This window comes from Salvelinus alpinus, chromosome 7, assembly GCF_045679555.1.
Source record: "Salvelinus alpinus chromosome 7, SLU_Salpinus.1, whole genome shotgun sequence".
NCBI classification, from domain to species: Eukaryota; Metazoa; Chordata; class Actinopteri; order Salmoniformes; family Salmonidae; genus Salvelinus; species Salvelinus alpinus.
In genome coordinates this window covers 1,942,323-1,957,784 of record NC_092092.1, presented here as the reverse complement: position 1 = coordinate 1,957,784, position 15,462 = coordinate 1,942,323, and the positions used below count along the sequence as shown (strand labels likewise).

Sequence of the window (15,462 nt, the reverse complement as noted above, 5' to 3'; positions counted from 1 at the left end):
TCTGTATGTCCTCCTATCTACCAATCCCTCTCTTCTTCTCTCTCTCTCTCTCCCCTTGTTTGAATCCTCCCTCCAGGTAATGAAGAACTGAGTAATAAGGAGTTTGTAGCCATAATGAAGCAGCGTCTGATGCGAGGTCTAGAGAAACCTAAAGACATGGGTTTCACCCGGTTGGTACGAGCCATGTTGAAGTGTGCCCAAGAAACCGCACGGGACTTCGCCACTCCCAAACAGAATTAGAGACCTGTGTCTGTGTCTGTGTGTGTCTGTGTGTCTGTGTGTGTCTGTGTGTCTGTGTCTGTGTGTGTCTGTGTGTCTGTGTCTGTGTGTCTGTGTCTGTGTGTCTGTGTCTGTGTCTGTGTGTGTCTGTGTGTCTGTGTCTGTGTGTCTGTGTCTGTGTCTGTGTGTCTGTGTGTCTGTGTCTGTGTCTGTGTGTGTCTGTGTCTGTGTCTGTGTGTGTCTGTGTGTGTCTGTGTGTGTCTGTGTGTCTGTGTGTCTGTGTCTGTGTGTCTGTGTCTGTGTGTGTCTGTGTGTCTGTGTCTGTGTCTGTGTGTCTGTGTCTGTGTCTGTGTGTGTCTGTGTGTCTGTGTCTGTGTGTCTGTGTCTGTGTGTCTGTGTCTGTGTCTGTGTGTGTCTGTGTGTCTGTGTGTCTGTGTCTGTGTGTCTGTGTGTCTGTGTGTCTGTGTCTGTGTGTCTGTGTCTGTGTCTGTGTCTGTGTGTGTCTGTGTGTCTGTGTCTGTGTGTCTGTGTCTGTGTCTGTGTGTCTGTGTCTGTGTCTGTGTCTGTGTCTGTGTCTGTGTGTGTCTGTGTGTCTGTGTGTCTGTGTCTGTGTGTCTGTGTGTCTGTGTGTCTGTGTCTGTGTGTCTGTGTCTGTGTCTGTGTGTGTCTGTGTGTGTCTGTGTGTCTGTGTGTCTGTGTGTCTGTGTCTGTGTGTCTGTGTCTGTGTGTGTCTGTGTCTGTGTGTCTGTGTCTGTGTGTGTCTGTGTCTGTGTGTCTGTGTCTGTGTGTGTCTGTGTCTGTGTCTGTGTGTGTCTGTGTGTCTGTGTCTGTGTGTGGTCTACTCTACACAAAGACCAGCCCGAGGCTTCCATCCCCTTTCTTCTCTTCTTTTAAATGCCAACAATAGGCAACTATAACTCAGTATATCTCATCAGAACAAAGGGAGATTAAACTCATTAGGACCTCAGATATGATGGGAACATAATTAGTCACGTAATCTACTACAATGTGCTTTGTGCTTAGTTGGGCATTATACTGAGGCCTGTATCTCAAATGGTACCCTATTCCCTATACCGTACCCTATACCCTATACGGTACCCTATTCCCTATACCGTACCCTATTCCCTATACGGTACATTTGGAAGTGTTTAGACCCCTTGACTTTTTCCACATTTTGTAACGTTACAGCCTTATTCTAAAAATGGGTTAAATCGTTTTTTTCCCTCCTGAATGTACACACAATATGCTATAATGACAAAGTAAAAACAGTTTTTTTTTTAATGTTCATTTACATAAGTATTCAGACCCTTTACTCAGTACTTTGGCAGTGATTACATCTTTGAGTGTTCTAGGGTATGACTCTACAAGCTCGGCACACCTGTATTTGGGGAGTTTCTCCCATTCTTCTCTGCAGATCCTCTCAAGCTCTGTCAGGTTGGATGGGGAGCGTTGCTGCACAGCTATTTTCAGGTCTCTCCAGAGATGTTCGATCGGGTTCAAGTCCGGGTTCTGGCTGGGCCACTCAAGGACATTCAGAGACTTGTCCCGAAGCCACTCCTGCATTGTCTTGGTTGTGTGCTTCGGGTCGTTATCCTGTTGGAAGGTGAACCTTCACCCCAGTCTGATGTCCTGAGTGCTCTGGAGCAGGTTTTCATCAAGGATCTCTGTACTTTGCTCCATTCATCTTTCCCTCGATCCGGACTAGTCTTTCAGTCCCTGCCTCTGAAAAACACCCCCACAGCATGATGCTGCCACCACCATGCTTCACCGTAAGGATGGTGCCAGATTTCCTCCAGAAGTGACGCTTGGCATTCAGGCCAAAGAGTTCAATCTTGATTTCATCAGACCAGAGAATCTTATTGTTTTGCCGCAATGATGCTATCTTGGGGAATGCCTGTGAATAAACTGATGCTGTCTTGGGGAATGCCTGTGAATAAACTGATGCTGTCTTGGGGAATGCCTGTGAATAAACTGATGCTGTCTTGGGGAATGCCTGTGAATAAACCATCTCAACCTTTTCCCAAGTTAAACAGTACCTTCATAACCTCCGGTATAGTTTATCAGGCCTGGGCAATTCCAGTCCTCGGGGGGCCTGATTGGAGTCACGCTCTTCCCCACATCCCTTGCAAACACAGCTGATTTAAACTAAAGATCGTGATTAGTTGATTATTGGAGTCAGGTGTATAAGCTGGGGCAAAAGTGTGACACCAATCATGCCCCCTGAGGACAGGAGTTGCCCAGGCCAGGTCTAGATGGTTGATCTTTGACTGCTAAACACAAAGGAATATAATCATATTAGGCCCTAATTCTGTCCCAAAGTACAGTGTTCATTAGGATATTGTGTAATATATGTCCAGATGCTGTTATCATGGGTTATCTACTCTGCTGCCAGCATCCTGTTATCGTGGGTTATCCACTCTGCTGCCAGCATCCTGTTATCGTGGGTTATCTACTCTGCTGCCAGCATCCTGTTATCGTGGGTTATCTACTCTGCTGCCAGCATCCTGTTATCGTGGGTTATCTACTCTGCTGCCAGCATCCTGTTATCGTGGGTTATCTACTCTGCTGCCAGCATCCTGTTATCGTGGGTTATCCACTCTGCTGCCAGCATCCTGTTATCGTGGGTTATCTACTCTGCTGCCAGCATCCTGTTATCGTGGGTTATCCACTCTGCTGCCAGCATCCTGTTATCGTGGGTTATCTACTCTGCTGCCAGCATCCTGTTATCGTGGGTTATCCACTCTGCTGCCAGCATCCTGTTATCGTGGGTTATCTACTCTGCTGCCAGCATCCTGTTATCGTGGGTTATCTACTCTGCTGCCAGCATCCTGTTATCGTGGGTTATCTACTCTGCTGCCACCATCCTGTTATCGTGGGTTATCCACTCTGCTGCCAGCATCCTGTTATCGTGGGTTATCTACTCTGCTGCCAGCATCCTGTTATCGTGGGTTATCCACTCTGCTGCCAGCATCCTGTTATCGTGGGTTATCTACTCTGCTGCCAGCATCCTGTTATCGTGGGTTATCTACTCTGCTGCCAGCATCCTGTTATCGTGGGTTATCTACTCTGCTGCCACCATCCTGTTATCGTGGGTTATCCACTCTGCTGCCAGCATCCTGTTATCGTGGGTTATCTACTCTGCTGCCAGCATCCTGTTATCGTGGGTTATCCACTCTGCTGCCAGCATCCTGTTATCGTGGGTTATCTACTCTGCTGCCACCATCCTGTTATCGTGGGTTATCTACTCTGCTGCCACCATCCTGTTATCGTGGGTCATCTACTCTGCTGCCACCATCCTGTTATCGTGGGTTATCTACTCTGCTGCCACCATCCTGTTATCGTGGGTTATCTACTCTGCTGCCACCATCCTGTTATCGTGGGTTATCCACTCTGCTGCCAGCATCCTGTTATCGTGGGTTATCTACTCTGCTGCCAGCATCCTGTTATCGTGGGTTATCCACTCTGCTGCCAGCATCCTGTTATCGTGGGTTATCTACTCTGCTGCCAGCATCCTGTTATCATGGGTTATCTACTCTGCTGCCACCATCCTGTTATCGTGGGTTATCTACTCTGCTGCCACCATCCTGTTATCGTGGGTTATCCACTCTGCTGCCAGCATCCTGTTATCGTGGGTTATCTACTCTGCTGCCAGCATCCTGTTATCGTGGGTTATCCACTCTGCTGCCAGCATCCTGTTATCGTGGGTTATCTACTCTGCTGCCACCATCCTGTTATCGTGGGTTATCTACTCTGCTGCCACCATCCTGTTATCGTGGGTCATCTACTCTGCTGCCAGCATCCTGTTATCGTGGGTTATCTACTCTGCTGCCAGCATCCTGTTATCGTGGGTTATCTACTCTGCTGCCAGCATCCTGTTATCGTGGGTTATCTACTCTGCTGCCAGCATCCTGTTATCGTGGGTTATCCACTCTGCTGCCAGCATCCTGTTATCGTGGGTTATCTACTCTGCTGCCAGCATCCTGTTATCGTGGGTTATCCACTCTGCTGCCAGCATCCTGTTATCGTGGGTTATCCACTCTGCTGCCACCATCCTGTTATCGTGGGTTATCTACTCTGCTGCCAGCATCCTGTTATCGTGGGTTATCCACTCTGCTGCCACCATCCTGTTATCGTGGGTTATCTACTCTGCTGCCAGCATCCTGTTATCGTGGGTTATCCACTCTGCTGCCAGCATCCTGTTATCGTGGGTTATCCACTCTGCTGCCACCATCCTGTTATCGTGGGTTATCTACTCTGCTGCCACCATCCCGTTATCGTGGGTTATCCACTCTGCTGCTAGCATCCCGTTATCATGGGTTATCCTCTCTGGAGCTACCATCCCGTTATCGTAGGTTATCCTCTGCTGCCAGCATCCTGTTATCATGGGTTATCTACTCTGCTGCCACCATCCCGTTATCGTGGGTTATCTACTCTGCTGCCAGCATCCTGTTATCGTGGGTTATCTACTCTGCTGCCAGCATCCTGTTATCGTGGGTTATCTACTCTGCTGCCAGCATCCTGTTATCGTGGGTTATCTACTCTGCTGCCAGCATCCTGTTATCGTGGGTTATCCACTCTGCTGCCAGCATCCTGTTATCGTGGGTTATCTACTCTGCTGCCAGCATCCTGTTATCGTGGGTTATCCACTCTGCTGCCAGCATCCTGTTATCGTGGGTTATCCACTCTGCTGCCACCATCCTGTTATCGTGGGTTATCTACTCTGCTGCCAGCATCCTGTTATCGTGGGTTATCCACTCTGCTGCCACCATCCTGTTATCGTGGGTTATCTACTCTGCTGCCAGCATCCTGTTATCGTGGGTTATCCACTCTGCTGCCAGCATCCTGTTATCGTGGGTTATCCACTCTGCTGCCACCATCCTGTTATCGTGGGTTATCTACTCTGCTGCCACCATCCCGTTATCGTGGGTTATCCACTCTGCTGCTAGCATCCCGTTATCATGGGTTATCCTCTCTGGAGCTACCATCCCGTTATCGTAGGTTATCCTCTGCTGCCAGCATCCTGTTATCATGGGTTATCTACTCTGCTGCCACCATCCCGTTATCGTGGGTTATCTACTCTGCTGCCACCATCCTGTTATCGTGGGTTATCTACTCTGCTGCCACCATCCTGTTATCGTGGGTTATCCACTCTGCTGCCACCATCCTGTTATCGTGGGTTATCTACTCTGCTGCCACCATCCTGTTATCGTGGGTTATCTACTCTGCTGCCACCATCCTGTTATCGTGGGTCATCTACTCTGCTGCCACCATCCTGTTATCGTGGGTTATCCACTCTGCTGCCAGCATCCTGTTATCGTGGGTTATCCACTCTGCTGCCACCATCCTGTTATCGTGGGTTATCTACTCTGCTGCCACCATCCTGTTATCGTGGGTTATCTACTCTGCTGCCAGCATCCTGTTATCGTGGGTTATCCACTCTGCTGCCAGCATCCTGTTATCGTGGGTTATCCACTCTGCTGCCACCATCCTGTTATCGTGGGTTATCCACTCTGCTGCCAGCATCCTGTTATCGTGGGTTATCCACTCTGCTGCCACCATCCTGTTATCGTGGGTTATCTACTCTGCTGCCAGCATCCTGTTATCGTGGGTTATCCACTCTGCTGCCACCATCCTGTTATCGTGGGTTATCTACTCTGCTGCCAGCATCCTGTTATCGTGGGTTATCCACTCTGCTGCCAGCATCCTGTTATCGTGGGTTATCCACTCTGCTGCCACCATCCTGTTATCGTGGGTTATCTACTCTGCTGCCACCATCCCGTTATCGTGGGTTATCCACTCTGCTGCTAGCATCCCGTTATCATGGGTTATCCTCTCTGGAGCTACCATCCCGTTATCGTAGGTTATCCTCTGCTGCCAGCATCCTGTTATCATGGGTTATCTACTCTGCTGCCACCATCCCGTTATCGTGGGTTATCTACTCTGCTGCCACCATCCTGTTATCGTGGGTTATCTACTCTGCTGCCACCATCCTGTTATAGTGGGTTATCCACTCTGCTGCCACCATCCTGTTATCGTGGGTTATCTACTCTGCTGCCACCATCCTGTTATCGTGGGTTATCTACTCTGCTGCCACCATCCTGTTATCGTGGGTCATCTACTCTGCTGCCACCATCCTGTTATCGTGGGTTATCTACTCTGCTGCCACCATCCCGTTATCGTGGGTTATCTACTCTGCTGCCACCATCCCGTTATCGTGGGTTATCTACTCTGCTGCCACCATCCCGTTATCGTGGGTTATCTACTCTGCTGCCAGCATCCCGTTATCGTGGGTTATCTACTCTGCTGCCAGCATCCTGTTATCGTGGGTTATCTACTCTGCTGCCACCATCCTGTTATCGTGGGTTATCTACTCTGCTGCCACCATCCCGTTATCGTGGGTTATCTACTCTGCTACCAGCATCCTGTTATCGTGGGTTATCCACTCTGCTGCCACCATCCTGTTATCGTGGGTTATCTACTCTGCTGCCAGCATCCTGTTATCATGGGTTATCTACTCTGCTGCCACCATCCCGTTATCGTGGGTTATCTACTCTGCTGCCAGCATCCTGTTATCGTGGGTTATCCACTCTGCTGCTAGCATCCCGTTATCATGGGTTATCCTCTCTGGAGCTACCATCCCGTTATCGTAGGTTATCCTCTGCTGCCAGCATCCTGTTATCATGGGTTATCTACTCTGCTGCCACCATCCCGTTATCGTGGGTTATCTACTCTGCTGCCACCATCCTGTTATCGTGGGTTATCTACTCTGCTGCCACCATCCTGTTATCGTGGGTCATCTACTCTGCTGCCACCATCCCGTTATCGTGGGTTATCTACTCTGCTGCCACCATCCCGTTATCGTGGGTTATCTACTCTGCTGCCACCATCCCGTTATCGTGGGTTATCTACTCTGCTGCCACCATCCCGTTATCGTGGGTTATCTACTCTGCTGCCAGCATCCTGTTATCGTGGGTTATCTACTCTGCTGCCAGCATCCTGTTATCGTGGGTTATCTACTCTGCTGCCACCATCCCGTTATCGTGGGTTATCTACTCTGCTGCCACCATCCCGTTATCGTGGGTTATCTACTCTGCTGCCAGCATCCCGTTATCGTGGGTTATCTACTCTGTTGCCAGCATCCTGTTATCGTGGGTTATCTACTCTGCTGCCACCATCCTGTTATCGTGGGTTATCTACTCTGCTGCCACCATCCCGTTATCATGGGTTATCTACTCTGCTGCCAGCATCCTGTTATCGTGGGTTATCCACTCTGCTGCCACCATCCTGTTATCGTGGGTTATCTACTCTGCTGCCAGCATCCTGTTATCGTGGGTTATCTACTCTGCTGCCACCATCCCGTTATCGTGGGTTATCTACTCTGCTGCCACCATCCCGTTATCGTGGGTTATCCACTCTGCTGCTAGCATCCCGTTATCATGGGTTATCCTCTCTGGAGCTACCATCCCGTTATCGTAGGTTATCCTCTGCTGCCAGCATCCTGTTATCATGGGTTATCTACTCTGCTGCCACCATCCCGTTATCGTGGGTTATCTACTCTGCTGCCACCATCCTGTTATCGTGGGTTATCTACTCTGCTGCCACCATCCTGTTATCGTGGGTCATCTACTCTGCTGCCACCATCCCGTTATCGTGGGTTATCTACTCTGCTGCCACCATCCCGTTATCGTGGGTTATCTACTCTGCTGCCACCATCCCGTTATCGTGGGTTATCTACTCTGCTGCCACCATCCCGTTATCGTGGGTTATCTACTCTGCTGCCAGCATCCTGTTATCGTGGGTTATCTACTCTGCTGCCAGCATCCTGTTATCGTGGGTTATCTACTCTGCTGCCACCATCCTGTTATCGTGGGTTATCTACTCTGCTGCCACCATCCCGTTATCGTGGGTTATCTACTCTGCTACCAGCATCCTGTTATCGTGGGTTATCACTCTGCTGCCACCATCCTGTTATCGTGGGTTATCCACTCTGCTGCCACCATCCTGTTATCGTGGGTTATCCGCTGCTGCCAGCATCCTGTTATCGTGGGTTATCTACTCTGCTGCCACCATGCTGTTATCGTGGGTTATCTACTCTGCTGCCACCATGCTGTTATCGTGGGTTATCTACTCTGCTGCCACCATCCCGTTATCGTGGGTTATCTACTCTGCTGCCAGCATCCTGTTATCGTGGGTTATCTACTCTGCTGCCAGCATCCTGTTATCGTGGGTTATCTACTCTGCTGCCACCATCCTGTTATCGTGGGTTATCTACTCTGCTGCCAGCATCCTGTTATCGTGGGTTATCTACTCTTCTGCCACCATCCTGTTATCGTGGGTTATCTACTCTGCTGCCACCATCCTCTTATCGTGGGTTATCCACTCTGCTGCCAGCATCCCGTTATCGTGGGTTATCTACTCTGCTGCCACCATCCTCTTATCGTGGGTTATCCACTCTGCTGCCAGCATCCCGTTATCGTGGGTTATCTACTCTGCTGCCAGCATCCCGTTATCGTGGGTTATCTACTCTGCTGCCAGCATCCCGTTATCGTGGGTTATCTACTCTGCTGCCAGCATCCCGTTGTCGTGGGTTATCTACTCTGCTGCCACCATCCTCTTATCGTGGGTTATCTACACTGCTGCACCCTAAAACACACACACACACACACTGCAGCACCCTAAAACACACACACACACTGTAGCACCCTAAAACACACACACACACACATCGCAGCACCCTAAAACACACACACACACACTGCAGCACCCTAAAACACACACACACACACACACACACTGCAGCACCCTAAAACACACACACACACACACTGCAGCACCCTAAAACACACACACACTGCAGCACCCTAAAACACACACACACACCGCAGCACCCTAAAACACACACACACACCGCAACACCCTAAAACACATACACACACACACTGCAGCACCCTAAAACACATACACACACACACTGCAGCACCCTAAAACACATACACACACACACTGCAGCACCCTAAAACACACACACACACACACACACACACTGCAGCACCCTAAAACACACACACACACTGCAGCACCCTAAAACACACACACACACACACACACACTGCAGCACCCTAAAACACACACACACATCGCAGCACCCTAAAACACACACACACACACTGCAGCACCCTAAAACACATACACACACACACACTGCAGCACCCTAAAACACACACACACACACACACACACTGCAGCACCCTAAAACACATACACACACACTGCAGCACCCTAAAACACACACACACACACACACACACTGCAGCACCCTAAAACACACACACACACTGCAGCACCCTAAAACACACACACACACACACACACACTGCAGCACCCTAAAACACACACACACACTGCAGCACCCTAAAACACACACACACACACACTGCAGCACCCTAAAACACACACACACACTGCAGCACCCTAAAACACACACACACACACACACACACACACTGCAGCACCCTAAAACACACACACACACTGCAGCACCCTAAAACACACACACACACACACTGCAGCACCCTAAAACACACACACACACTGCAGCACCCTAAAACACACACACACACACACACACACTGCAGCACCCTAAAACACACACACACACTGCAGCACCCTAAAACACACACACACACACACACACACTGCAGCACCCTAAAACACACACACACACTGCAGCACCCTAAAACACACACACACACACACTGCAGCACCCTAAAACACACACACACACTGCAGCACCCTAAAACACACACACACACTGCAGCACCCTAAAACACACACACACTGCAGCACCCTAAAACACACACACACTGGAGCACCCTAAAACACACACACACTGCAGCACCCTAAAACACACACACACATCGCAGCACCCTAAAACACACACACACTGCAGCACCCTAAAACACACACACACATCGCAGCACCCTAAAACACACACACACACAGCAGCACCCTAAAACACACACACATCGCAGCACCCTAAAACACACACACACATCGCAGCACCCTAAAACACACACACACACAGCAGCACCCTAAAACACACACACACATCGCAGCACCCTAAAACACACACACACACCGCAGCACCCTAAAACACACACACACACAGCAGCACCCTAAAACACACACACACACAGCAGCACCCTAAAACACACACACACACAGCAGCACCCTAAAACACACACACACACAGCAGCACCCTAAAACACACACACACACCGCAGCACCCTAAAACACACACACACTGGAGCACCCTAAAACACACACACACATAGCAGCACCCTAAAACACACACACACTGCAGCACCCTAAAACACACACACACTGCAGCACCCTAAAACACACACACACTGCAGCACCCTAAAACACACACACACATCGCAGCACCCTAAAACACACACACACACACACTGCAGCACCCTAAAACACATACACACACCGCAGCACCCTAAAACACACACACACACCGCAGCACCCTAAAACACACACACACTGCAGCACCCTAAAACACACACACACTGCAGCACCCTAAAACACACACACACACCGCAGCACCCTAAAACACACACACACTGCAGCACCCTAAAACACACACACACAGCAGCACCCTAAAACACACACACACACCGCAGCACCCTAAAACACACACACACTGCAGCACCCTAAAACACACACACACACCGCAGCACCCTAAAACACACACACACACAGCAGCACCCTAAAACACAGTGTGGTGGCTACTCAGGGGTGATTGTTGGGGATGAGATTAGTTTGAAGTGTTTCTCTTCACTATTCGTCATCCTTGGTCTTCCTGCCATCAAACTCAGAAATGGGTCAGGGAGAATGAACGCAAATAATCTTGCAACCAAGAACCAAATATGACTTGTGTTTAAAGTCAGAAACTCCTGCTCAGAAACTGGGACAAACTAATATCCAGGAATCTGAATTTCATATAAAACCTGTCAAATGTCATTATCATCAGAACTTCGACTTGCCTCAAGAAACAGCCGGGGGGGAAAAAACCTGCTGAATACCAAAACAAACTAAAAACGTCACAAAATGATGAAATAATATATGTAATATATATATATATATATATATATAATATATCTGTTTGACTGGGAAGCATGCGATCTATTCCATGGATAGACAACAGAAGGTTATAGATTCCAATCTCACTAATGTCACTATAAAATAGTGGAGGCTATATACAGGGGGTACCAGTACAGAGTCAATGTGGAGGCTATATACAGGGGGTACCGTTACAGAGTCAATGTGGAGGCTATATACAGGGGGTACCGTTACAGAGTCAATGTGGAGGCTATATACAGGGGGTACCGGTACAGAGTCAATGTGGAGGCTATATACAGGGGGTACCAGTACAGAGTCAATGTGGAGGCTATATACAGGGGGTACCGTTACAGAGTCAATGTGGAGGCTATATACAGGGGGTACCGGTACAGAGTCAATGTGGAGGCTATATACAGGGGGTACCAGTACAGAGTCAATGTGGAGGCTATATACAGGGGGTACCAGTACAGAGTCAATGTGGAGGCTATATACAGGGGGTATTGGTACAGAGTCAATGTGGAGGCTATATACAGGGGGTACCAGTACAGAGTCAATGTGGAGGCTATATACAGGGGGTACCGGTACAGAGTCAATGTGGAGACTATATACAGGGGGTACCGGTACAGAGTCAATGTGGAGGCTATATACAGGGGGTACCGGTACAGAGTCAATGTGGAGGCTATATACAGGTACAGAGTCAATGTGGAGGCTATATACAGGGTGTTACGGTACAGAGTCAATGTGGAGGCTATATACAGGGGGTACCAGTACAGAGTCAATGTGGAGGCTATATACAGGGGGTACCAGTACAGAGTCAATGTGGAGGCTATATACAGGGGGTACCGGTACAGAGTCAATGTGGAGGCTATATACAGGGTGTTACGGTACAGAGTCAATGTGGAGGCTATATACAGGGTATTACGGTACAGAGTCAATGTGGAGGCTATATACAGGGGATACCGGTACCGAGTCAGTGTGTAGGCTATATACAGGGGGTACCGGTACAGAGTCAAGGTGGAGGCTATATACAGGGGGTACCGGTACAGAGTCAATGTGGAGGCTATATACAGGGGGTACCGGTACAGAGTCAATGTGGAGGCTATATACAGGGGGTACCGGTACAGAGTCAATGTGGAGGCTATATACAGGGGGTACCGGTACAGAGTCAATGTGGAGGCTATATACAGGGGGTACCGGTACAGAGTCAATGTGGAGGCTATATACAGGGGGTACCGGTACAGAGTCAATGTGGAGGCTATATACAGGGGGTACCGGTACAGAGTCAATGTGGAGGCTATATACAGGGGGTACCGGTACAGAGTCAATGTGGAGGCTATATACAGGGGGTACCGGTACAGAGTCAATGTGGAGGCTATATACAGGGGGTACCGGTACAGAGTCAATGTGGAGGCTATATACAGGGGGTACCGGTACAGAGTCAATGTGGAGGCTATTTACAGGGGGTACCAGTACAGAGTCAATGTGGAGACTATATACAGGGGGGTACCGGTACAGAGTCAATGTGCAGGGGGCACCGGTTAATTGAGGTAATATATACATGTAGGTAGAGTTATTAAAGTGATTATGCATAGATAACAACAGAGAGGAGCAGCGGCGTAAAAGAGGGGGGCAATGCAAATAGTCTGGGTAGCCATTTGATTAGATGTTCAGTAGACTTTTGGCTTGGGGGTAGAAGCTGTTTAGAAGCCTCTTGGACCTAGACTTGGCGCTCCGGTACCGCGAGAACAGTCTATGACTAGGCTGGCTGGAGTCTTTGACAATGTTTAGGGCCTTCCTCTGATACCGCCTGTTATAGAGGTCCTGGATTGCAGGAAGCTTGGCCCCAGTGATGTACTGGGCCATACGCACTACCCTCTCTAGTGCCTTGCGGTTAACCGGAGGCTGAGCAGTTGCCATACCAGGCGGTGATGCAACCAGTCAGGATGCTCTCGATGGTGTAGCTGTAGAACCTTTTGAGTTTTTGAGTATCTGAGGACCCATGCCAAATCTTTTCAGTCTCCTGAGAGGGAATAGGTTTTGTCGTGCCCTCTTCACGACTGTCTTGGTGTGCTTGGACCAAGTTAGTTTGTTGTTGATGTGGACACCAAGGAACTTGAAGCTCTCAACCTGCTCCACTGCAGCCCCGTCGATGAGAATAGGGGGCGTGCTCGGTCCTCTTTTTCCTGTAGTCCACAATCATCTCCTTTGTCTTGATCACGTTGAGGGAGAGGTTGTTGTCCTGGCACCACACGGCCACGTCTCTGACCTCCTTCCCTATAGGCTGTCTCGTTGTTGTCGGTGATCAGGCCTACAACCGTTGTGTCATCTTAATGATGGTGTTGAAGTCATGCCAGATGTTACCTGAGGAAATTAATTTGAATGTGTCCTCTCATAAAAGTTAACCCAAAATAAACTAGCAGTGTTATTAAAAATCTTATTGAAACATTCAGTGAAAGTTTTAGGGAAGTTATTCAAAAAACCTCCAAATAACCTATCATTTCAGTTCTCAGAACGTTAATAAAACCTGCCAGGGAAACTTTCAAGGAACCAAAGTAAAATGTTCTCAGAACCTCGCTGGAACCATAGTAAAACGTTCTCAGAACCTCTCTGGAACCATAGTAAAACGTTCTCAGAACCTCTCTGGAACCATAGTAAAACGTTCTCAGAACCTCTCTGCAACCTAAAAATAAAACATTGCCAGAACAGGTGAAACGTTCACTTCTGTTTTCAGAACGTTTTTTTTTTTTTTTAACATTCCGTTTACCGGTCAGGAAAACGTATAGCATCATTCCCACAACCAATGTGAAACCAAAAACATACGTTCCCACAACTTCCAAGGAACCAAATGTGCTAGCTGGGGCTTCTGAACTAAAAAGTGGGAGCACTTCCTGTCCTTAACAGTGACCTCTCTTCATAGACACCAAAACCACCAAAGCTGGAAACCTCACCATTGATGACACCATTGTCTCTCCCTCCCCCATTAAATAGATTAAATAGATAAGTAGCCTGTATGAAGAGGAGAAAGCGCATTTCATTAAAAGGGATATGAACAGGACAGCAAGCTTACACAAAACAGTGGATTGGCTCCAACTAGTCATAGTTTAGTGCTGTTGAAACGATCTCTTTAATACCAGAGGTGGACACAAAGTACAACACCTCCTACTTGATGCTAATATCATGTACATTGAGGTGAGAAGCGAGCATACAGTTTAGGCCATTTTCCTCTGTTCTTCTCCTTCAGTCAGAGGTTCCAAATAGAGCTTCTGGAGAACCTCTCCAAAAGTCCTCCTCTTCCTGAAGCACAACAAGAGACACGTATTATACAGTCAGGTATCTACAGTTTACATACAGTTGAAGTCGGAAGTTTACATACACTTAGGTTGGAGACATTAAAACTAGTTTTTCAACCACTCCACAAATTTCTTGTTAACAAACTATAGTGTTGGCAAGTCGGTTAGAACGTCTACTTTGTGCATGACAAGTCATTTTTCCAACAATTGTTTACAGACAGATTATTTCACTGTATCACAATTCCAGTAGGTCAGAAGTTTACATACACTAAGTTGACTGTGCCATTAAACAGCTTGGAAAATTCCAGGAAATTATGTCATGGTTTTAGAAGCTTCTGATAGGCTAATTGACATAATTTATGTCAATTGGAGGTGTACCTGTGGATGTATTTCAAGGCCTACCTTCAAACTCAGTGCCTCGTTGCTTGACATCATGGGAAAATCAAATGAAATCAGCCAAGACCTCAGAAAATAAATTGTAGACCTCCACAAGTCTGGTTCATCCTTGGGAGCAAGAACAACAGAAAATGACATTGTGAAGATGCTGGAGGAAAAAGGTACAAAAGTATCTATATCCACAGTAAAACGAGTCCTATATCGACATAACCTGAAAGGCCGCTCAGGAAGGAAGAAGCCACTGCTCCAAAATCGCCATACAAAAGCCAGACTACGGTTTGCAACTGCACATGGGGACAAATATCGTATTTTTTGGAGAAATGTCCTCTGGTCGAGGGTGGCAGCATCATTTTGTGGGGAGGCTTTGCTGCAGGAGGGACTGGTGCACTTCTCAAAATAGATGGCATCATGAGGAAGGGAAAGTATG

At 48.3% G+C, this 15,462-nt stretch overlaps 1 protein-coding gene across 1 annotated transcript in view; it reads left to right on the top strand.

Moving 5' to 3' along the window:
• Positions 1 to 2,237, top strand: part of LOC139580330 (calcium uptake protein 1, mitochondrial-like) — a 150,979-nt gene extending 148,742 nt beyond the window's left edge. The window contains exon 13 of the mRNA XM_071408885.1: positions 77 to 2,237. Within this exon, the coding sequence (XP_071264986.1) occupies positions 77 to 240 (164 nt within the window). The 3' untranslated portion in view covers positions 241 to 2,237. The remainder of the gene's footprint in view (positions 1 to 76) is intronic.
• Positions 2,238 to 15,462: the final 13,225 nt, after the last annotated feature.